Raw genomic sequence first — 25,641 nt, forward strand, 5'->3', positions numbered from 1 at the left:
TTTCAAGGAAAGTTCTCATCACTGTCTTGATGTAGTACACACTGCGAGAGTCTATTTCCTGGCTACAGCCTTTTATAGGCAGCGGATTCCCACTTTGTGCTTCCTTAGGTTTCCCCAGGGGCTTCCTTGCTTCACCACTAGGTAGATTAGACCACTCTTCATTCTAGCCTATGGTCTGAAGGATAGGAAGGCTCACTCTACCAGATCCATTGGGCTTCAGGGGCTTTTCAGCATCGGGCGTTTGTTTTCTCAGATTTGCAAGGCTACCATATGGTCTTCTGTTGACCCGTATTTAACCACTTCCACTGCACTTTTCTGAATGGTCCCGCCGTCTTACCAGAGGGCAGTGGGGGGAAGGAGGAGGGGCCGGAAATATCGTAGATCGCTGAGCTGCTATCTTACCTGGAATTGGGAGGGGGTACCTGTTAAAACCAAGTACCCACTCCCCCCCCCCCCCCCCCCCCAAAAAAAGTGCCAAATGTGGCAGTGGACAGGGAGGAGGGAGCAAACAAGTGGAGCTTCTTCCCCTTTTAGATGGACCTCTGTTTTGAGCCAAGTTAAAGAGAAATTGCCAGGAATTTTAAACTGTGCTATGCAATGTATTTTGGAAAGCAGGCAGAATGCATGTACTGAACAAAATGCTTCTAAAAGCACCCATTCTCATCTGCAAACTGCATTGCAGTGTATTGGTAAAATTACTGCACGCAGTATGTTTAGTGCATTTGTTTGCCTTTTGCTATTCAAAACAATAGGACTCCTTGCAGTGCCTGCTTTTAGGCATTAGCTTTAAAAATTTTAAATCGGTGACGGGTTCCCTTTAGAAATCTGTTCTGCAAACAGACAGTTTGCAGTCTTGTCACCAGACAATAGTTTGGTGTTTTTGCTTGTACTTTAATGTTCGTATAGTATAGAAAAGTACATTTTTCAGTGTTGTCCTTCCCATTTTAAAATATAGGGGTCTGTTTATCAATGTTTTCACCCAAGATTCACCCATCTTTCGCATAAGGTTCAATTAGTTAAATATGTGACTCTTGGATGAAAACATTAACTAGACTGGTTGCTTTGCTAATGTTCTTACATTTGGTTAATTGGAATGACACTCCTAGGTCTGCCTTTTTGTTCATTATAAAAAGTGGGTTTAAACAAAAGTAAATAAGCACACATCATATGTGGGCTGGGGTTTTTCCTTTTAAAGTTGACCTGTCATTAAAATTGTACTTCAGATGAATAGATAGGGCAAACATTCACTTCGCATTACCAAATATATTGGAGTAAAATTAGTTCTTGCCATGAATACAGTGTTGCTCTAGTCTATACTCTCTCTCACAGCCTAGGGAAGCTTGACATGGTCTCTGGCTACCAAATGCATTGTGTTTGTTTTATTTCATTAGAGACTGCAGAGTCCATAGTTCACATAAAACACACTGAAATAATTTACACATACCTAAAAACATCCAATGAGAACTGTAACTTCTTTGGTTATGGCAGAACATGGAACCGTTAATATATCCCTTGGGTTTTTGTTGCTGCCTGTTTACCCATATGGTAGATATTATTTTTTTTATTTTTTTTGGGCCTTCCTGCCTCCAGAGATACAACAGAAAGTAAGTGTGAGCCTTTCAATGAAGGGAAATCTCTGTCACCAGAAAAAGTTCCCCCATTTAAAGATTTCCCCTATACTCTTGTTCTGGTGACAACCATAATTTATTTTTTTTAATTTCTCCATTTACAGAGGAAACGTTATTGTAATGAGTATAGTGCACATACAGAATAGTACGGTAGTACAGCTTGGCAAAGCGAACTTACATTATTACACACATTACATATGAAGGAAAGACAGGGTATAATCACAGGTCATACATGTCATATGAACACATTTATTAAATTTGTATTCTTAGTAAAAACATAAAGATTTAATAAAGTTAATTTTTATTGCTCACAAACACAATTACTTTATTTTTTGGTAAAATACAAAAGGAAATTAATTGGATACTAAATCTATCAAGCCTTCAAATTGCACAAACCTGTGAAACGGCACTAAACTGTGGTATCCAAAATTGTCCATAGGTGACGCTTCAGCCTGGGTTCACACTGCCACGACTTCCACGTAACTTTGAATCCGACATCCCTTTGTGACTTCATCACAGCTTGCATATGATTTCTTTAACAGAAGCAATGCAAGTCTTATTGAATTCTGCACCAAAAGTAGTGCAGGAATCTTTTTCTAAGTTGGAGGTTATTCGTGTGTGTTTACGTGCATTCTGGTATGCTTAAGTGCAAAAAAACAGTATGCTATATTTTTTTTAAACACACAGAGCACCACGGTACTGTAAACTAGGCTCATTGAAATAAATTTTTTTTTTTGCATTTGTTTTTGTAAAAAATACATTGAACTGCATCTGGTGTAAATGACCCCTAAAAGCATTTACAAGTTATCAGTTTAGAGTTAATTGTGAATGATGGCCCTAGAATTGTTGCTTTCACTTCAACGTGCACAGAGACACCTAATGCGTACTGCAATTGCTGTTTTCATACTTGTCACCCCAGATGTGCACTTATTTTTTACATATGTGGGTGGCTTTAAAATGTGCGTGTGTGTGTTTTTATGTTACTTTAATTAAAACATTCTTGATTAGGTTCTTCCCTATTCACAGCAACCAGAGAATTACAGCTCTGAACCCAGGAGTGAAAAAATACTTCTGGGTGCATTTACTGAAGGAGAAATCAGCGAACGGATGCTTGCTGATCTCCCTGTGTTATATCTGCCATCCTGGGCCCACAGGCGGCGCAGCAGAGGCTAGAATACAAGACAAGGGTAGTCAGGTGGGGGTGGAAGGGGGGGTTTGGAAGTCATGATTTCCATCAGGAAGCCAACAGTCAGCTTAACAGTAGTAAACACACTCCTAGCTGCTATAGCAAGCCACTGGTAGGCAAGTGGATTAAAGAAAACAGTTGATAAATTTAGTCCTCATTAAAACAACTAAAATAATGCATATAAAAATGATTGGTGTGCCCACTAATCCCAGTCACCAATTACCAAAGGTTTACACCAATTTCCTTTCCACCTCTCAATTATCCTCTGTAATAAATATAGAAACCATGTCCAACTTTTACTCCTAGTTTTATAAACCTGTTTTGTATGCCTATGAATGAATTTGCTATGTAATACATCTCCCTCTTTAATAAATATTTTAATGTATAGTGTTGATTTCCCATTTTCAATTTATTTTATGTGGTTATAAAAAAAAAAAAAACATGTAAATAAATATTTCTATAATTACATATAAGAGACTGTTTCTGCTGTTACTCATTTTTAATGATTTATGAAAAAATTTCTGGCTCAAGTGCACCTAGGTATAAATTATATTTGGTATGCTAGACTGTTTTACAGGTAAACTCCCTTGTAACAAAGAAGAAAAATAAACTGAAAGCAGATTTTAGTGAGGGGAAGGAGAATTTGATGTAGGTGTTGACCATTAACCATTCACAATCAAGCCCAGGGACTTGATTGACCTGTCCCATGAAGAGAGCATGTTGTCAGAAGTAAAACTGGGCAAATGGGACTGTCATATACCTGGTAGAGGCCAAGCTGGTGAGAGGGCTTCCCTTACACCTCCTATCCAATACCCCCTGAATCTAGTGATGTATGGCAGGAAAAGTGAGATGGGTGCCTGCGGTAGGTCCTGACACTCTGGTCAGTCTGGTCTGCTGCTGGAATATTGTGGATGCTAGACTGAAACTTGTGCAGAATGATTTCATACACATGAAGAACAGAAACTTGCAGATGGTGGAATCAAAGCTGTAATCAAAACAAGCCAGAGTCAGCAACAACCAGACAGAACTACTAATTTTGAACTCAGAAGCAGAGCCTAAAGCCAGGCCAGGGTCGATAGTAGACAGGCAGTAGAATTACAAAAACTGCAGGCAAGACTTAGAGCACAAGCCAAGTTCAACAGATCAGAAGCAGAGTAAAGCCCCGTACACACGTACCGATTGTCGGCCATAAATATTCGGCCGACGACCGTTCGGCCGATTGTAGGCTTGTTAGTATGATGCTTCCGACAGCCGACAGCGCATTTTCGGCCGAACAGAATCTGTCGTGCAGGCATTAAAATTTTTGTTGGCCGTCACCAGAACGGCCGATTGTTCGCCAGTCAGTACAGATTTCGGCCGACAGACAGCAGATTAGCAAGACTGGGCATGCTCCGAAAAGAAAAAAGACAAGGAAAGTTAACCATCACATGACATCACTTCTGCAGTCGGCTGTTGTTGGCCGACAAAATTCGTGTGCAGTCTTTAGCAGTTTTCAACAGACACGACAGCACCGGACAAAAGACGGCCGATCGTTCGGTCGACGATCGGTACGTGTGTACGGGGCTTTAGGAGACAAGCTAGGTCAAAACACATGATAACCAGGATGCATGTCTGGTCACAAACAATAGCTGAGGACTGCTCAGCAGTTCTCCTTAGTTGTGCTATGCCCCAAATAGGCTGCTGGGTGGCAAAAGCCAATGACCGAAGCTCATGGTGATTCTATGCAGCAGTCCAAGAGCTGCACTGTGCACTCATGTGCATGATCTCATCCATCAATTCATCCAACAAGTGACGTGGTTCAGAATCAAAGTATCTGCCATTGATGATGGTTCAGAAGCTGCTAAGGACATCCAGTCCACTGGAAAACTTGCAGGGGATGGTGTGGGGGTGCACTTGAGGCCCCTGAGGTGAGTCAGTAAATAACTGGGTAAATTGGGCCATAAAGATTTGCATGCCTGCAGTTAAAACAGCTAAAAGGGCAGAGGAACCTGACAGAGCTAAACAGGATTCAGATAGAATAGACTCTCGGAGGCTCTTCCCCCATTTATACAATCATACATGTTGTAAAAATAAGGTAACATAAGGCTAAGAGTTGGATGACTGGAAGTGACAACTGTAGGCAGGCAGTAAAAATTGAATGCAGTTCCATGTGGCTCTTGCAAGCAGGAACAGCAGTGGGGAGCTGCTTCTTCAATGGCAGGCAAGCGAGTGTAGTGCACCACTCAGCAGATGACTCCACCATTCATTTCCACAGTGGAAACGGTCAGAAAACAGAGTTTTCAGCTACTAAAGTATGTAAGTCTTCAGAGACCGGGCAGTGGCTAAGTATAGTCCAGTACACTGGGGTCCAGATGGTGCACTCCAAAAGCCATTCTGGGGGCAGACGTGCCAGAAAGCTACAGAGAAAAGTCTTAATTGAAGAATAAAATTCAAATCATGACAAAAAGGGGCTATCCCCCCCAAAAAAAGAGAACTGAACACAACAGAGCTGCAAAAAAAGATATTCATGCTGGTAGTAGAAAGGGTTATCCTGGGCAGGCCTAGAGTTTTTGTTTGCCAGTATCCAATCCTCCTGTAGGTGGTAGTATAACCCAAATATGGAAACTGTTCCTGTTTCCCTCAATGGATGAGAAATAGAACTGTTGACACATACACACAGTACACTACTATAACACCTTGTGGAAGAATAGGCAGGTGTTTCCCTGAGTCTGCTGAATTGCATTGCAATACAAACCTACACCATGACTGCAACCAGGGCCGGGACAAGGGGTGGGCAGGAGGGACGGCTGCCCTGGGCACAATGGTTTATTGCTGCACGGATGGGGCGGACTGATCCTAACCCTTAGGTAAGGGGGGGGGGTGGCGCAGTTTGGCATCTTTGCCCTGGATGACCTTGTCCCGGCACTGACTGCAACGCAATCTTATTTAATCAAAGGGCATTAATAGTCATTTTAATAGATACTGTGTGATTTGCTCAGTTAAAGTTTGGTAGTTGAGCACATTTAGATAAATATTGCTTTCATCATTATATTTAGAAATTAGAAACGATTTGCCAAAAAATTTTTTATTTAAATGTGTGAAACAAACTAAAGAAAAATTAATCTTTCACGTCGCATGGTTATTTTCATTGCTCCAATAAAATAGGGGTCGGCTGAAAGGTTGGTGCAATTGGAACTTCCTTAGGTTGCAGTAATAAGCTCATACAGGTTTCAGAAGATATGAATTACCATCCCCTCTTGTACTGAACCTCTAGTTAAGCCAGTCTGGTGGAATGGACTAAAGAACTTTGCCAGTCCATTTCCACAGATCATTACAGTTGATGCTTGTTGTATGGACTACTGTTTTACCTACTTGGACATGACCTAATATACAGTTTGTCAGTGCAGGAGGTCCTTCCATTAGCTGAATTCTCTTCTCTTTATTTTTGTCTTGACCAAAGAGTTTGATGCAAACAATTAAAGAAACCTCTTGACCAAAGAACCAATACGAAAGAGCATTGTACTGATTGGTTGATTGCAGTTTAGCACATTTTCCTTTTTTTGTCCCAAGCAGACGGATATTTTTCTATAACCAACTTGACCCTTTGCGGTATATTTTTTTAATTAAGTGGGAGTATTCAGTTGAGATTGTAAATGTACACTGCTCCAGCTAGTCTTGCTCTATGAGAGCTTCTTACAGCTGCAACAACGACCTGCTTCTGAAAAACCAAAAACAAGAAACCTTTAATATTTTGATCATCAACCATGTTTTCTACCAGCAGATGTATTCATTTTGCCACATCTAATCATTTATATCAAGGGTCTCCAAACTTTCTAAACAAAGGGCCAGTTTACTATCCTTCAGACTTCAGGGGGGCCGGACTAAGGCTAGTGGAAGTAGAAAATATCTTGGCGTTCAGTGGGAGTAAACCAAGCCCTATCAATGGTGTCAATGAGAGAAAAAGTGCCCCGTTGTTAGTGTCAATGGAATGGATTGTGCCCCATCGTTGGTGTCAATGGAAGGAATAATGCCCTATCGTAGATGACAATGGAAGCAATAGTGCCCCATCATTGGTGTCATTGGAAAGAATAGTGCCCCATCGTTAGTGTCAGTGAGAGGAATAGTGCCCCATCATTGGTGTCAATGAAAGGAATAGTGCCCCATAATTGGTGTCAGTGGGAGGAATAGTGCCCCATCATTGGTGTCAGTGGGAGGAATAGTGCCCCAAGGGCCAGATAAAGGCTAGCAAAGGGCCGCATCTGTCCCTTGGGCCGCAGTTTGGAGATGGCTGATTTATATAATAGGCCTCATGCATACTGGGCAACTAGCATTAACTCCTGTTGTTTTTGGCAAGGGTGGAAGGTACAGGCCAGCTTCAATGCTGTCAGACTGTAAAATTCTCAAACTGAATGCTGCTGTGGCTGGATGTTTTGGGTAATATGGGCCCAGCTATGAATGCTTGGAATGAAGACTGCTTGCATTCTAGGCATCTGCCCCAAGGCGCATACTGCCTTAAATGTTAGTACTACTGTCCAGCCGCAGCAGATTTCAGTCTCTCATGCTGGCTGCAAGGTTGGTCTGTACTTTCTTCCGCACCAAAAGGCCAGGATCTTATGCATTGGGGCTAAGCACGCAGTGTACATAAGGCCTATTCCACAAAGAGTTCTTCAAAATCTGTTGTCCATCAGGAAAACTTCCCTGGGAGCCTAAAACAACAAACTAATTGTACTGATAGCTGTGCATTCAGCCAGGTCATTAGAGTATTATTAAAATGCAGTAAAGAGTAGGCTTCTGTCAAATGGTAATGTTGCTTGCTTGTTGTAGCGCACTTCTAAATACTTTTAGGAGTCTAAAGTTGCACAGGTACAGCTGACTTTACATACCTTTTGTTTGGAATTCACAGTGGTCACAGCACTTCCAAACCTTGATTTGCCCTGAAATATTGAGCTCAATTAATATAAAACGTAAAAAAAATTGACATTTTTACCTAAAAGTTCAACTTACCTCAGGAGAGATTAATACATATTGTGCCTGCAAAAGAAAAAAAAAAAAAAAGCACACTAATTGCATGATTTTTAAATGGGCAACTAAGTCTTAAAGCCATTGATCTTTAAAAATAAATCACATTTTCAAAATCAAATAATCTATAACAGAGAGCTTTGGCACCCACTGACATCAGACAGCTGTCACAAAAAATGGATCTAGTCAATTAAATATTGTTTAGCACAAGTTCACCTATATCCCCCAAACATACCCCACCTGTGAACTGACAATGCAGAAGAACATTGCGCTAATGGTCAAATATTTCCATCCATGCCCCAAAATTATATGTAGTCACTAACACACTCCCTGTCTTAGGCAGGCCATGGATTATGCAATTTTTCTTTTTTTTTTTTTCCACCAGTGGAAGAAAATAACATTTTTTGATTTTCCCCGACAACACAGTGTTAATGAGGGAATCCTTCCAGCCGCACCATTATGGTCTGCAGGTAGGGAGTCTTCCCAGTCGGCAGAACACACTGATTAGTGTTCCCAGCTAAATCCATTGGCACTAATCGTTTGGGAAAAACCCAACCAGGTACATGGATTGAAATTTGGCCAATCCCTGCTCAACCGGCTGAATTTCAATTCATGTATAGCCGACTTTGGGCTGGATTCACTCTGGATGAAGGAGGAACTGAGCAACCCTTGGAAAGTAGGATCATCAATATGGGGAGAGGGTAGTGTTAGGTTCACTTGCAGATTTAGATGGATTTGACTAACAAAATAAAGCTGAACTCCAGCTAACCTTTTTTTAAGCAATTACATTAACATATGTTTTCCCTTTCGTGTTAAAGGTTACATGAATGAACAAAAAGCTGACAAATGTAAGCACCCCTGTCAGTGTTAAATGGTTTTTCTCAACCCTCTACCTGCCATTTTTGCTGGACATCTTAGTCTGTTGAAGGATGTTGAAAAATAACAGACTTAGTGGCTGGATTACCAGGTGAAAATAAAGGGGAAAAAAAGCCTAAAACATCTATAACAGCCACCACGAGAATTGATAAGCTTCAATGCAATCATTTTTTGTTTTCAGGTTTATTACCACTTTAAGAATATTGCATGCTTTATCACTCGTGGCAGACCTAAAGCTGAACTCTGGGAATTTGACAAATAGTACCCTTGGTGTAGGATTATCCTCGCACTGTAAGGGTTAAATGCCCATTTAGGAGTGCAGGGATAAGCTGAATCTCTTGTTGCTGCAGGCTCTATTGCTGTTATCTTCTCTTGCTCTATTCATCACCTATGGTACTATTAGTCAATTAACCCTGCATTGTACATGAAGGAAGCAAGCATGCAAATATGGCCCGAAGTGCCTCAGAGAGACAACAGCATCTTATCCCTGCACCCCTACACTAAATTAACATTTAACACTTTTGGTACACAAGAGCTCCACTGCAAGAGCAGATTTTGACTCTTTCCTGGAGTTCAGCTTTAAAGCTATAATGGTCGCTTCATGGTAATTTATTGCAAGTCTGTAAAATCACAGATCTGTAACTATCAAAGACTTGAAAGAGTGACCATTAACTGTCACCTGGAGCTTAAGATGTCACAAATTAGAGAGAAATATAGTTAAAAACCCTATCTCCCATACAAGATTGGATACATACACTATATTGTCAAAAGTATTGGGACGCCTGCCTTTACATACACATGAACTTTAGAGCAGGGACTGCGAGCCAGGCCTTCTTGTCCAAATTTAGTGCCTGACCTCACAAATGTGCTTCAGGAAGAATGGTCAAACATTCCCATAGACACACTCCTAAACCATGTGGACAGCATTCCCAGAAGAGTGGAAGCTGTTCTAGCTGCCAACTCAAAACTGAACCCTACAGACTAAGACTGGGATGCCTTTAACTTCCATGGCGGTCTGATTAGAATTTTTTCGCTAAAAGCAGTACATTGTTTTGCATGGAAATATGTTATTTTATATTTTAGGCCTGTAATTCTTGGGAATAAACAAGTCTAGTAGACATCCCGGGTATGATAAAGTTTGAAACACAAAATCATAAATTATAATATAATAATAATACATTTCTTCAAATTCTTCATTGTTTTCAAAGTGGAGATATTTCATTATGAGGGAGAATCTGTACTCTTGACATGACTGTGCCAAAGAATGGAGTGGCAAGTAATGTATTGGTTGTCCATTACCACTTCTGCAAGGATTTCCCCACCACTCCCTTAAGAATTATTAGGCCCAGAAATTTCCAAATGTCCTCTTTGGTCACTGGTTCCCACTTTCTGCATCTTGAAAATTTCTGATGCGTAGCCAATTGTTGCTCTTTGTACTGGTTTGTCTCAGTAACTATTTTTTCAATAACCTCATCGGTCAGAAATAATTGTAGGTATGCCAAGGGGTTGTCATGGTCAACTTTCATACCAGGTGCTCCAGTAAATGGGAATCTTGGGGGCATGGCCTGATCTGTTCTGCAGTCAATAGGGCACCAAGTTCATGCATCGCTGAGCTCAGTCGCAGAATCGACGCTGTCATCACTTTTAGGACCTGATGACAAATTTTCCCACGAATCGCTATCGCTAAGTTTTTGAGCTAAAAGAACGATTTTTGGACGCAATGGGCATTCTCAATTTTACAGGCACAAAGTACTGCAAAAAGTACAGGCAGAGCACTGGAAAAGCCATTAGGTGAAAAGCTGTGGTGAAATGGCATGATACAAAGTTGTAATCCTAACAGATTACACTGTGTCATGTCATTTGTTTTATTATTTATTTTTTTTTAATCTCCCGCCGGTTCCAACCCCCTGTGTCGTGGATCTCACAGGGAAGGGAACCGGAAGACAGGTGACGGCATCGGCCAAGCACACAGCAGGAGGACGGCGGGGGAACGCAGTGGAAGGTAAATTTGATTGTGGGGTAACTCCGTGTGTGGCTCGGGGTTACCGCTTTTGGCACTGTATATTAATCCCGAGCCACACTCGGGAATACCGCTAGGGAGGTTAAAGTTAATGCGGGCGTGTAAAGGCTGGTGTCCCAATACTTTTGACAATATAGCCTATATGGGCAAAGCAGAAAACAATTGGAAAACAGAAGCTGTTAATGCATAATAATCTTACCCAGTCCTCAGGGCACGGGGAAGTCCATGATTTGCATTTATCTTTTAGCAATCCTGTAGAAGTGGTATTTCCATTATAAATATAGACTCGACCTGCCTGAGAACCGAACAACATTGAGGTGTAGTCACCAGTCCATAAAGGTGAGGTCACAATGATTTCATCTGCATGTCAAATATACAAACACAGGATTCATCTCTTCAATGCAATACAGCCCTTCATTTTTGTTCCTTTGCTGTATACATGCTAAGCAGTCTTACTAGAATCAATTGAATACTTTTTTTTTTCTATTGACATAAATAATATAATTCTATTTGGATCAGTTTATATTTTTTTTTATTCAATAGGACTTTATTGTCAATTAGGGAAAGCTTGGTTCTAAAAACTTTTTCAGGTTACGTGCTTTTTTTTTTTTTTTTATTTGAGTCGTGATGAAAATATTGTATTTAGATGATGATGGACCATTTGTCTTTTTTTAGTTAGTTGTCAATTTCAGATCCACCGATTTCAGGGATATTAAGCTCCCCCCTTTGTTTAGCAAAGCTCAAAAGGAATGTAGTTGACACGCTACAAAGATTTATTGTGAAACTTCTAGTGGTGTAGCAGCTCACTATTTGGTCACTACTAAATACGAATCCTTACAGGTTACCCTATTAACATTGTTTTGGGGGCAAATTAAAAAACCCGACCTGTTGCATTGTAGAAAAATAATACTCCCAACAGTTGTAACCTGATTTAAAGAAAAGTTGAGTAACATTAGACAAGCAATCTCATTTAAGCAGATTTGTTTTCATACCAAGGCCATCGTCATCCAGATCACTTAGTAGCAGCTTTGAACCGTAGCGAGAAAGTTCTCCACTCCCTCTTAGGGTTCCCAGTGGAGATGGATTGTTGGTACCTTTGAGTTCATATACCGTGGATGTTCCAGCATGATGCAATGTTCTTGATATGAACATAAGTTTTAAAACTGTGTCTAAAACAAGAAGTGGTTATTTCAAATTAAACAGATATTGTAAACCATAAAGCTAAAGATAAAGTAATATTAGCCTAACATAACATAATGATGCAGAGAACTGCCAAAGCATTGTGCGTGCCATAATTGCACATTGTTTTAAAGCAAGTTACTTTTATAACATCGCAAAAAAAATAAAAAAACACCCACAGAGTCAAATGAATGTTAGAAATAGAGGGGATTTTAAAATCGCTCATATGTGAATCCTCTGGAGACCTATAAAGACTACTTTTGCACTACTTTCTTCGTATGCCAAATACACTTTTTTATGGACTAAAACTGCCCTTTAATTTACATAGATCGTTTCTACCTTTTTACCATTGCCTCAGTCGTGCTGTTGGAGAAGCCTGTTGTTGGAGTGATAGTTTCAAACAATGCATCAAATTTAGCAATCAGGTGTGGAGTAGGCAATGTAAGGGATAATAAGAGATACTGAGTGGTTCTGTGTAGGGGTAAGCTTGGGTTCAGTATGAACCTGGAAGTTAGCTGTCATTGCTGGGTCAATGAACTACAGGCAGGAGATTACCTGTCACCCAGCCGCACATATAGAAAGGGGCAGGGATGTTCCTAGCACCATTGTTCTAATATACAGTAGCTACATGGCCCATTATAACACACATCCCACCCCTTTGTGTACATTAGCTGCAGAGTGGGAGATCTCCCGCCCATAGCTTATTGGCCCAGCAATGACAGCTAACGTCCAGTTTTAGACAAACTTGGGTTTGGACTGAACCCAAGCCCAAACCCAACCTTAATACTAGTTCTGAGAATGCGATGCATTTGTTATTGCCTCACTACCTGTTGCACATTTTTTTTTCCGTAATATTTTTATTGATTTCCTTCAATAGACAAGAAATCAATTACATACAAAAGTAGTAAAAAAAAAAAAAAAAATTCAAAAGCTTCTTTTAACTCCCCCCCAACCTCTTCCACCCTCCCCATATCTCACTTAAAATTATATTACTCAACCAGACATTTTAGATATTCGCTATCTCGGGTACCAGACCAGGAGTTTCTAACCATGCTTTCCATATTTTTTCAAATATTTTTGTACCTCCTCTTCCTATATAGGCCAGTTTTTCTCTAACTATTATAATATTAACCTTTCTCAGACAATCTGTAATATATGGTGTTTCAGATTTTATCCATTTCCCTGTAAATGTTTCTAGCTTGATATAGGCATCTTAAGACTGCTGTTCCCTTAGCCCCATAACCCACTTCCTGCTCCATGTACCCCAATACATACAGTACCGGATCTAATCGTAAATTTGAAATACTGAGTTTATTCTATCCAGCACCTTCTTCCAGTATCTATGTAACTTGGGGCACCTCCATAGCATATGGATCAGATCCCCAACTGCCGTTTTACATCTGGGGCAGATGGATCTGATCCGACTGTCCCCCCATAATATGCCCTATGAGGTATATAAAACTGTGTGAGCTTTTGGATTGCTGAGAGGGATAATGTATGAGGTCACTATATTATCCCATTGTGCATCTGTTCATTTCCTGCTGCACTTAATATAATATCTGCCCATCTCTTTTCAGCCATAGGCTATTTCTTCCAGTCTTAGGTTCAGGTTCATATGCAGCAGATCCATTTTAAGTCTCCGTTTCCACTACTGCGGCTACGAAGTCGCACAGCAAGTCGCACTAGTGGAAATCGGCCCTAACAAAAGGTAGGAGATTTGCCAGTCACTTTATGATGTCTGAAACCCATTCCCCCATGTAATGTCTCTAATCCATGCATTATAAAGGATGTTACTTTTCCTATGGGGAAGAGTAAAAAGCCCTATTTTGTTGTGGTCAAATCAAAACATGTCAGCACTAAATTAGGCCAGCCACAGACATAAGAAGGGTTGGTCACCATCTCTAGTTTAAAAAATGTAGCATGTTTTTGCATTTCAAACAGTAGAGGGTGAATATGCTCAGACATTTTGGGGGCTTATTATTAAAAGAAATCCGCGATTGTTCTGGTAATACTGTTATTTCCTGTTATAGGTGCCCTTGTCCCTTTTCAAATTCAATCATGCTACACCATACATTTTAGTCAATCAAATTGTAAAAGTAAATTACCTACTTTGTGTAGGTGCCCCAGTAAGCAGCACTTGCTTTCTTTCCCCATTCACATATAGTGTCCCACTTGCAAATGATGAACCCATCTTACTGTGTTCCTGAAATACATGAGACTACATAACTCCAAGTTTGAGCAAATCTGTGCAAAATATTAGTAAAAACGTGAGCAGAATAAGTCCATTGGCTTGAGATGGTTTCCTATAGGGGCTAAAACAAGGTATTTCCCTAGGAAGAAAATTAGCAAGCAACATTTAAAAAGTGTTTCCTGACAGACTCCATGGCAGCATAAATATGGCTTTAGCCCCACCTCCTCATCTACCATATAGGACCCCACTCCCATAAATTTTGCTCAGTGCTAGGGGATGTGTTCCTTTTTTGTCCACCTCCTAGGACTACGTCGAAGTCTTACCTTAAATGAACATGTCTGCGACCCAGTCCTGGTGTTGTGCATGCGATGTCATGGAATCATGCAGTACTCTCTCAGGAGTCCAACAATCCCCAGCTATTAGCGGGGTGCATGTGGGCGATGGATGCAGTGCCATGAAGAACTATAAGGCCTGGACATTGGCAGGTTAGCTGCAGTCTGGTAAAACGTCCCAGCTATTAGCGGGAGGCCTCTTAACGTCCTGGTCGTGCACGTCGGCAGCAGTTTCCTGGTTCCAGGTCCGGTCATGTGGGTGCCGTGTGTGGTAATGTACAATCTGGCATCTCTTTTGGCAGCAGTTTATATGTGTTTTGTTTGTGTCTTCTTTACTTTCCTGGCTCTAGTGTCCTCCGGCCATGGCGGCTGGAATGCATCTGCACTCCAGGCTGCAGCTTTATGTGTGTCCTCCGCCTGTCTTCGCAGCTGCAGGGCGATGGCGAAATCAAGGCTTGGTCCAAAAGGAAAGCTTCCTGGGGATGTGGATCCCAGGTTCCAGAAGGCAAATCACTCTGTGAGCCTTACTATACCCGGGCTGTGAAAGAGAGAGGGTGGAGACCAGCAAGTGGAGTCACTGGTCAGGGGGGTGATTCAAGAATCCCTAAAAGATTTGGATTCCAACCCTACCCACAGGCCCTCTGTCGGTGTGGTGTGCCCCCCTTCGATGGACAATCTTTACAAGCCGGGTCCCTCACAGCCGAGCCACTCTTCAGTCGAATCCTCGGATAGTGAGGCAGACGACCCAGGCGTGGGTTTTCATTTTGCCCTGGTACCACCATTGGTTAAAGCAGTCAAGGAAGCTTTGAGTTGGGAGGAGCTAGTGGAGTCCCCTTCTATATAGAGTAAATATTTCAAGCAGTGGGGCAAAGTGGAGAGGATAAACTCCTTGCTAACCAAAGTATTGAAGATGTATCCTTTTCAAAGTGAGGAAGTAAAACATCTCGATTCAGCTTCTCTAGTAGACGCAGCCTTGATCAGATTGGTGAAGCATGTTACTCTCCAGTTAGAGGATATGGCATCCTTCAAGGATGGCCTTGAGAGGTGAATCGATACTGACCTCAAGCAGATCTATGTTACTGCAGGTATGGCCTGTAAACCAGCCCTGGCCCTCACAACAATGTCCAAAGCAACAGAGGCCTGCACAGACAATGTAGATGCAACCCTGAAAAGTGTCCCTGAAGAGGTGGCCAGAAGTTCATCCGTTCATGAGCTGAAGCTGGCATCAGCATTTCTGGGGGAGGCTTCTATTGTTAAAATCCTCCAGGTGGCATGGGTTATGCTCTTTTGTAAGCGCGCCTTATGGCTGCTCCCTTGGTTAGCCGACCCTGCCTCTAAAAAGGTGTGGTGTAGGATTCTCTACTTTCTCTTCAGCAACAAACTGGATGGTGCCATTACTCGTGCCACAGGTGGTAAGTCGGGGTTCCTGCCCCGGGATTGACGCCTGCTATGCCAGAAGAGAACTCAGCCCAAGCAGGGCTCAGAGCGTGCGAGGGATGCTCGCCTCTATAGACCTGGCCATGAGTTCAGGAAGACCTGAAAGAGAAACCAGTCGTCAGGCCAGAAGTTGTCGATAGGAGCATTCACCAGTGGCCGGGAAACCAGTAAGTCTTGCTGATATTGGGCCTGCCCAGGCACATCAAGTCGGGCTCGCTTTCTCTGTTTTCGGCACATCTGGTTAACCTCAATCAAGGATTACTGGACCGTCAAAACGGTCTCCTCAAGTCACGCTTGGGTATTCAGCAAGGCCCCTGTGCTCAGGTTTGTTCCCACAACCTTACAACACTCCGAAGAGATAAAGCATGTTCTTCTGTCCTACGTAAATTCGCTAGTGGCTCAGGGCAGTTCCGGCCAGTGAAAGATTTCAGGGTGTATACTTGCCCCTCATGGTTCTGAAGAAGAACAGCTCCCGGAGACCAGTCATAGATCTTACCCACTTGAATTCCTTCTTCAAGAAAGAGAAATTCAAAATGGAGACGCTTCACTGTAGACCAGGTCCATCTTCCGATTACCTGTCTCCCATTCGGGCTTATGACATTACCTTGTGTCTTTTCAAAACTCTTAATGGCTGCGGTAGCCCTAATTAGGACAAGAGGTATTTGTCTGCACCATCACTTGCAGGACCTGCTTCTGCTGTTTTAGAACAGGGAGCAGCTATTAGTACACAGAACTCAAGTCATCTCCACACTCCTGGAGTTCGGCTGGCTATTGAACCTGGAGAAAATTCATCTAGAGCCTACACAGTCCCTGGTATTCCTCGGGCACAATTTTATATAGATACCATAGCACCATCTCCTTGCCCCTGGAGAAAATCCCGGTGATTCGAGACGAGTACGTCTAGTAATGTCCTCCTCGCATCTCCGGGCATCACAGTGTCTGAAAATCATTGGCACCATGGTGGTCATGATGACTATGGTGAAATGGGCACAGTGGAAAATTTGGCTTTTCCAGAAGGGCTTCTTCCAGCAATGGAGCCCAGGAAACCGGGATCATTCCATCTATGTAACTTTATCCATGCGGGAGAGCCTTCCTTGGTGGCTGTGCAGAAGAACCTCCTCAACTGTCACTCAATCGTACCTGTTTCTTGGATCATGATTACAACCGTTGCCAGCAACACAAGCTGGGGCACTCATTGTCTGGTAAAAGTAGCCCAAGGCAAATGGAACTTTCCATCTCGCAGAATAGTCTTGAATATTCTGGAAATTCGGGAATCACTCTGCGCTCTTCCAGCCTTTCATCACTTAATGGCAGGAGCCTTCGTTTTTTCTAAGATTAGCCAACACAACAGCAGACTCATACACAAAGAGGCAGGGAGGAGCCTGCAGTATCTCTCTGTTGAGGGAAGTAGAGCCAATCATGACCTGGGCTCAGGAAAACTTGTCCAACCTAACGGCAGTCTGTCTCCCCTGAGTCCAGAATGTTCAGGCGGATTTTCTTTCGAAGGTGCACCTAGACAACAACGAGTGGGCTCTCCACACCAAAGTCTTCATGTGGATCCTGTCCCTGGGAGTCACCTGGAGGTAGACTTATTTGCATCCCCATGCAACTTTAAACTGGAGAGGTACTACTCGAGGTGTCATTATTCCCCAGGCCTTCAGGGTAGATGCCCTGATGGATCAGTGGAGGTCTAGCAAGACCTATGCCTTTCCATCGGTTCCTGTCATCCTCCGGTTCCTGCTGAGACTCAAGATAGAAGAGGTGGAGATAGTGGAAATAATTCCATACCGGACAAACAGGCCATGGTTTCCCCTGTTGGTGCAACTCAGCTTTCGGGACCCAGTTCCTCTGCCCTCCAGACCAGATCTCTAGTCACAAGGGGCTGCTGTCGACATTTCTGCCGAGCTGGTTTTTGAGAGGGGAAGGCTGGAAGCCCTAGGCTGTCAAGCCAGAGCCATCTCTACGTTGTTGGATGCCAGGAGAGCAGGTATTAACAAGGTCTATGAAAGGATATGGTCCAAGTTTACCGACTACATATCCACTGCTGTGGGCTCTTGCAATGATCCGAGAATACAGGATATCCTGGGTTTCCTACAATCAGGCCTGGATCTGTCCTTATCAGTCAGCTCCCTTCAGGTTCAAGTATCTGCAATTTCTGTTTGCACCGGGGTATCTTGGGCTAGACATCCTCTTATTCCACAGTTCTTCAGAGGAGCTACAAGGCTTAGGCCTCAGAAGAAACCTAGATTCCCCAAGTAGGACTTTCCGTTTGTTTTGGATTTTCTCTCAGAAATGAGAAGGGAACACACAGAATGGAGCTTTCCCTCAAAAGCTGCCTTTTTGGTGGCCATCACGTCAGCTAAAAGGGTCTCTGCAAATAGTGCTCTGGAATGCAAGGAGTTTTTTTTATAACATTCTTACCTGACAGTGTGGTGCTGATTCCTATGCTGGGTTCGAACCCCAAAGTATCTTCTGTTTTTCATGAGAACCAGTAGATCATCCTGCCAACATTCAGGTCTGCTAAAAGCTCTAACGCTCATCTGCTATATGTGGGAGAGATCTTGAAGCTGTATCTAAAAGCCACAGCTCCCTTTTGTCAATCTGACCATCTGTTCGTTCTCTTCCATGGAAAGAACAAGGGTTTGCATGCTTTATCCAGATCCATTGCAGCTTAGATTGCTCAGTCCATTTGGTGGGCTTGGCGCCTCTGGAGGTGGTGACTGCTAATTCAACCAGAGCCTTTTCTACATTGTGGGCGGCCTCTCCGCATGTTGCTCCTGAAGTGATTTGCAGAGCGGCCTCATGGTCTTCGATTAACACCTTAACGACCCATTACTATGTTGACCCAGCCTCTTTATCTTCTGTTAACGTTGATTTACGAATCCTGTCTGTTGACTGTGCAAATTAAACCTTTTATTTTGTCCAGCAATTGCCCACCCGGGTGTGTATGGCTAGTTATTTCCCATTGGTAAGCTGCCATATCAGGAAAACTGAAAAATTCCTATGAAATACTTACCGTAATTTTCCTTTCCTGATGGACTCCATGACAGCAGAAGTTACCTTCCATTGGCTGGAGTAAGCTAGTCAGGAAATGCAGCCTCTTGCACTGAGAAAAAATTATGACCACCAATGTGTTGCTACTGACAGGTATTAGATTGCAGCGAGGTGCAGTCTACAGAGTTCTTGATTTTCACCCCATAAAGAAGGTGAGAATTGACTGTATGAAGCTATTAGAACCCTCTGGTTTGTCCCAATGAGGAGAACTGATAATATTGTTTTTAAATAAGGAGCTTTCAAATCATATAATATAACCACTCAGCACTTTCATTTTCTTTCAGTGTGATAGGAAACAAACTAACTAGTCTATGACCTGTTAAATTTTGCATTTGTGTTCATCGTTCTTGTTTTGTCACCAGGACAAAAATGTAGTCTAAATCACTCATAGTCATAGAGTCATGGGGGTTGATTTACTAAAACTGGAGAGTGCAAAATCAGGTGCAGCTTTGACAAAATAACTGGAAGTTGATTGGTTTCTGTGCAGAGCTGTGCCAGATTTTTCACTCTCCAGTTTTGGTAAATCAACCCAATGGAGTCATAGAAGGCAGTAAAAATTGAAAAAGGATCTAGCCTTTCTTTAATCAACTGAAAACTAAAAAAAGCTGCATTCATCAGTTGCCCATTGCTAGTTACTAGGCATAATAACAAAAACCTTGGCTGAAGCTGGATTACAACTTTTTGACCACTCGCCAGTTTATGAAATATTGATAAAATAATGGTTGTGATAGCTGACGGCTAGAAAGCAACAAGCAATGTTAGAACCTAGCACTAATTTTATTTTATATTAGCAGTGTACGTAAATTAGACTTAAAGCTGAACTCTGGGCACATGAAAATAAAAAGATGAAATCCATATATGAGGGCTGTTTTAACTACCAAATTATTTTTGTCTAACCATCTAGTTTTGAGATTTATGCAGCTCTGCCACATAACATAGCCATGTCTGGCTGGGCAGAAAACCTAATCTAGCCGATTAATTAGATTATCTTTCTGTCACTCTGCTCTCTCATATATTCCTTCTTAGGATACTGTATGAGCGGTGCAGCACAACTGGTTTGTTCCTTGTGCTGCTTCTCCTTCTCCCTCTCCCGATCTGTGCTCCACTGTACAGGGGATTGGAGGAAAAATGAATTAATACAGAGCTGCTTTCATTTGTGTATTTTATATCTTGAGTTAAGCTTTAAATTGATTTTCTGACATGAGAAATAAGCCAGGAAAGGAAAACTACAGTAAGCATCAGGTAACAATTTTCCATATTCTTGTCTCATCTCATGTAAGAAACCATGGGGCAGATCTGACCTACGGTTGCGGACATGAGGCTAAGCCAGGAAATTAAAATTATAGCAGATATTAGGGAACAATTTTCCGTGATATTCTAAAGATCAGTAACGCGTAGTTTAAATCTAAATTAAAGAAAGAAACTCACAGAATGCCCATTAATAACAAATGTTGCGTTTCTACTTGGCGGATAGAATCCATAGGCTTTCCCTACACTCTGTAAGTCTTCATAATCATATCTGCAAAAAATAAACATTTTAACATTTTAATACAATGGAAATGTATGAAACCTATTATAGCAGAGAATAACCGACTTTAGCACAAATTAGTCACAAGCTTAATATCACAAAAAAGTCAGTGCTCCACCTCTCTCGCTCATGAAACAAAAAGTATCATGGTTCTTACTTAATGAGAAATTAGCATTGATTATACATGACAAACCTAAAAATGGAAAAACGTTTGGACCCCCTAGATATCTAACTATCTCGGGGGAAACAGAAACAATTCCATCAGGTCACTATAGTGAATTCATGCCGATGCTTACAGTTAAGGGGTTCTCCCTGGGTGCATGGGTCTGTCCGGGCCTGGAACTTCACCCCCTATATACTTTATTGCCCCCCCCCCTTTTGCCCCCCCCTTTGTTTCTAGAAGAAATTCTATCAGTACTTCAGTCATTTACAAATGTCTCCCTTGAAGCTGAGTGAGGACTCCATATCTTATCTATGGTTCTAAGGTAATAAACACAATCACTTATCGTGTACCTCCCGTTTGGGGGCTTGTTGTTCTAATGTCCCTCTTTAAGGGGGAAATGGTAGACTTTATAGGCATTTAATGACCAGCATTTTATTGCTGGGTCACAAAGAACCCTTCTTGTTGTCTTCTAATGTCTAGATTGCAATTTGTTCCTAGAATATGTTCAATAATAAAAATTTTGAAACAGAATAAGTGAGTGCTCAGACTTTACCTATTGACTTTGTATGCAGTAGAGTTTCTTAATTTGTTTTTGCAAAGTAAGAGTGAAATGGCTCCCTTTGTTTTTGTCATTAGACCTATTACTATTGTCCTTATTATATTTAAATTTACTTTTAAAAATCATGCCTAAAGCCCCGTTTACATCTGATTGGTTTTGTAGCGAATTTGAAGCTCCAAAATGCTCAACATCCAAACTCTTATGTATTTCAATGGTGTCTGTTTATATATGGCACCTGTAGCTTAAGAGCCCATTCACACAGGGGCGACACGACTTGCCGGGGCGACCTCGGCACGACATGCACGGACTTCATATCATTGAAGTCAATGCAAGTCGCCTCCAGGTCGCCCCAAAGTAGTACAGGACCCTTTTTCTAAGTCGGAACGACTTGTGTCGCTCCTATTAGAACGGGTCCTGTGCTAATCAATGGCAGGCGACCCACCGCGACTTGTCAGGCGACCAAGTCGCCTGACAAGTCGCGCTAGTGTGAATTGGGACTCATGCCATAAAATTCCCGAGCTACTTTTGAAGCAAACATTGGCCTTAAAGACTTAGATGGGAATTACTTAAAATGCATGAATCATATGTTTTTGCACATGTTTTCAGGCATTTTTAGCCTATAATGCTTTCCATTGATTCAAACTAAAAACCCTGAAGCTTGAATACACATGAAAAATGCTTGAAATAAACTTCTAAACTGTTTATATATGTGCGCAAAAATGTGTGCAAATGCATAAAACAATATGCCCGTAAATTGCTCTGCTCAGATGGGAAAGCAGCTAAAAAGGGAATAAAAAAAAAACCTTCTAATACAAAACACAGGAGGACACAAAGGGCATGAAGCCCTGCATGTTGCAGCCTACATTCAAACAGGAACAAGGATGATTCAAATGTCATATCGAATCTTGCAGGGGAGAACCCAGCCCATATACTGTAGGCATTTGGTTTACTAAAGGCAAATAGTCTGTTCACTTTGCAAGGGAACTTGGACTTTGCGTGGGAATTTTTCCTAGAGAATTTAGTGAATGCTGTGAAATTTCACTTTGCAAAGAATACCCAATCATGTTCAAGGAACATTTTAAAAACAGCATAATTGGATGATAGTCTGCAGAGCTTCACCTCAATCACTAAACTCTGTGGAAAATTCCAATGCAAAGCACAGCTTGCAACGTGAATAGTCTATTTGCCTAAAGTAAATGAACCACTAGATTTCAGTAAATTTGAAAACACATAGATATGTACAAGCATGCAGTGAATGGGAACAGATCTGCCGTGCATCTAGTATAAATACAGCTAAAATAGAGGAAGTTAGGAGAGGAGATATTACAAAATGTTCCCATGAAATGTTAGGAAATATAACAAGTCTGTAGGGGAAAAATGTATGAAAAATTGTCACCTATAACCAAGTCAGAGGGGTGAATGAAATGGAAAAGCAGTATGGTGTGATCCGTGGGTAAATATCAAACATCTGACCAATTCAATATCAGCACAAGATGATTACAACTTAAAGCCCCATGGTTTTGATGAAGCTTTGATGTAGGGAATGAAGAATACAAAAAAATATTAAATTACCAGGGTTGTTGTAGGGAGTGATAACTACACAGCTAACTAGAGTTCCTAACCATACAACTATATACAGGTGCATCTCAAAAAAATTAGTATATCATCAAATAGTTAATGTAATTATTTCAGTAATTCAATTCAAAAAGTGAAACTTATATATTTTATATAGATGCGTTACACACAGAGTGATATATTTCAAGCATTTCTTTCTTTTAATTTTAATGATTATGGCTTACAGCTAGTGGAAATCCAAAATTCAGTATCTCAGAAAATTAGAATATTATATAAGACCAAAAAAAAAAAAAGTATTTTTAATACAGAAATGTTGGCTTACTGAAAAGTATGGCCATATGCAGTATAGTATGCATTCAATATTTGGTCGGGGCTTCTTTTGTATGAATTACTACTGAATTATCAATGCAATCTGGCATGGAGGCGATGAGCCTGTGACACTGCTGAAGTGTTATTGAAGCCCAAGCCCAAGTTGCTTTGATAGCAGCCTTCAGCTCATCTGAATTGTTGGGTCTGATGTCTCTCATCTTCCTCTTGACAATACCCCACAGATTCTCTTTGGGGTTTAGGTCAGGTGAGTTTGCTGGCCAATCAAGCACAGTGATACCATGATCATTAAACCAGATATTGGTACTTTTGGCAGTGTGGGCAGTTGCCAAGTCCTGCTGGAAAATGAAATCAGCATCTCTATAAAGCTGGTCAGCAGAGGGAAGCATAGAGTGCTCTAGAATTTCTTGCTAGGAGGGCTGTGCTGACTTTGGAATTGATAAAACATAGTGGACCGACATCAGCAGATGACATGGCTCCCCAAATCATCAGTGACTGTGGAAACTTCACACCCGACCTCATGCAACTTGGATTCTGTGCCTCTTCACTCTTCCTCCAGTCTCTGGGACCTTGATTTCAAATGAAATGCAACATTTCCACAGTCAGTGATGATTTGGGGAGCCATGTCATCTGCTGGTGTTGGTCCACTGCGTTTTATCAAGTCTAAAGTCAGCGCAGAAAGTCCAAAGTCAGAAAGAAATGCTTAAAATATATCGCTCTGTGTGTAACCCATCTATATAAGATATGAGTTTCACTTTTTGAATTACTGAAAATAGTTAACTTTTTGATGATTTTCTAATGTTATGAGATGCACCTGTATATCAAAGCAGCAAGTGATCAGAATACACATTAAATAGACAACTGTTTACAATATGGTACAATAAAGTCAATTCACAAAGCTAACACTCCAGGATAAGGATCCATATTTGCAAAAAGTCCCAGTTATTTTCAATGGATACTAAGAACATTAAAATATTACAGTCACATGGCTAAAAATACAAATCCTTATCCTTGTGCAATGCCTCGTTAACTGAGTCTTTGGCCATATAAAAATATAAAGAGAAATATTTTTAAAGCTGTTTATAACGGGAAACCATAGTAACCTTGAATTTTGTGCAAACGGCAATTCTGTTGAATTTTTCAGATACTACCTCTATACTCTATTCCTTAACTCTCCGCTACTATAAACAGAGGAAAGGTACTCCACTGCAATGGGCCACTCAACTCAGTATTTTGCAATACTATGTATTGTCATGTTTAGCAGCAAACAAAAGACTGACTTACTCTTTGATGGCATTCCAGGTAGGACTCCCAATCACTAATAATGTTTTTGTCTTTCTTTTAAGACTATGAAGAGAGAAGCCAAACCAGGCATAGTCATGTTCTCCCATCACAAGCCACTCTGCTTCTTCCACAAATAGGATGTCTGCAAAACACACATGCTAATGTTAATAGTGAGAATATTAAGGATACTTCCTCCTGCACAGCTGGGGTTTGAGTAATTGATAAATGTATATGCAGTGTGTGTATATATATATATATATATATATATATATATATATATATATATATATACACAAAGTGTATATATATATATATATATATATATATATATATATATATATGTTATTTTTTTCTTTATTCAAATAATGCTTTTTCATGTCTTGTTTAAGTGGGGTTTTTCAGACCTGGTTTGGATTTTATTTCAAAGAGCATTTCTCCAAGTTTGGTGCTTATTTAAATCTATTTGTATTATTTTTATTTTATTAAGTAGGAGTAAGTGTTTTGTTTAAAGTAGATGCTCATCCTCTTGTAGCTTAAGCAGAATAAAGTACACATTCCCCAGTAAGCTATTTGTAAAAACACTAACCTCAGCACCTGTTTACAACTTTCAATGCTGTTGGCTCTTCTTCTTTCAATACTGCTTCCCTGAACTTCCAGTCTTCACAGGAATGAGTTAACAGTGGGCACTGCAGTCTCAATCCAGTCTGTTATCCTGGTGAAGGGAAGAGGAGGAAGAAGAAGCAGGGGAGTGCCTTGCCATCCTAGGCTATGAGGCTGTGTGTTTCTACTGAAGTGTTTGGTGTATAGAAACCAGTAGTGGCTGGTGCTCGGTAATTCGGGGGGGGGGGGCTCTAAACCAATTCGGGGTAATTTGGGGGGGGGGGCCGTACAGCCAGCCAGCTGGCCTGCCTCCTTAACCTCCTCCTGTCCGAGCCGGGGAGTGCTGGATGGCTGAGCCGCCTGCCGTGTGTCTCCTCCCTCTTCCTGGCCAGTGGCCAGTAAGATCACTTCTCCCTTTGGCCAATCGGGAAAGGGGTCTCATAACCCTCTTCCTGATTGGCTGGGGAGAGAATCAGTGGGACAATAGCGAATATTTGTGCTCTGCGCCCTGAGCCCACCCTTTTTTCGAAGCCTATTAGAGCCTCTGACTCGAATCACGTGCTTAAAAAAAAAAATCCCCTATTGGAATCCATGCGTCCGGTGCCCTGCATGTAGATTATGGGGTCGGACGCATGGATAGGGGGGCCCTATGCTCCCCTAATGGACGGGCCGCCACTGATAGAAACTCAACTTTAGTACCTGCA

General features: G+C 41.4%; 1 protein-coding gene across 2 annotated transcripts in view; it reads right to left on the minus strand.

Moving 5' to 3' along the window:
• Positions 1–6,384: 6,384 nt before the first annotated feature.
• GPLD1 (glycosylphosphatidylinositol specific phospholipase D1) overlaps positions 6,385–25,641 on the minus strand; it is a 74,820-nt gene continuing 55,563 nt past the window's right edge. For both annotated transcript variants that reach the window (XM_082257358.1, XM_082257357.1), the window contains 8 exons: positions 24,338–24,479; positions 20,330–20,420; positions 13,997–14,090; positions 11,701–11,877; positions 10,908–11,068; positions 7,798–7,824; positions 7,677–7,727; positions 6,385–6,511 (listed from right to left, as the gene is read on the minus strand). In XM_082257358.1, coding sequence (XP_082113484.1) covers positions 6,431–6,511; positions 7,677–7,727; positions 7,798–7,824; positions 10,908–11,068; positions 11,701–11,877; positions 13,997–14,090; positions 20,330–20,420; positions 24,338–24,479 — 824 coding nt within the window. In that variant the 3' untranslated portion in view covers positions 6,385–6,430. The remainder of the gene's footprint in view (positions 6,512–7,676; positions 7,728–7,797; positions 7,825–10,907; positions 11,069–11,700; positions 11,878–13,996; positions 14,091–20,329; positions 20,421–24,337; positions 24,480–25,641) is intronic.

The sequence above is a fragment of the Pelophylax lessonae genome (assembly GCF_965119305.1).
Source record: "Pelophylax lessonae genome assembly, chromosome: 5".
Lineage (NCBI taxonomy): Eukaryota > Metazoa > Chordata > Amphibia > Anura > Ranidae > Pelophylax > Pelophylax lessonae.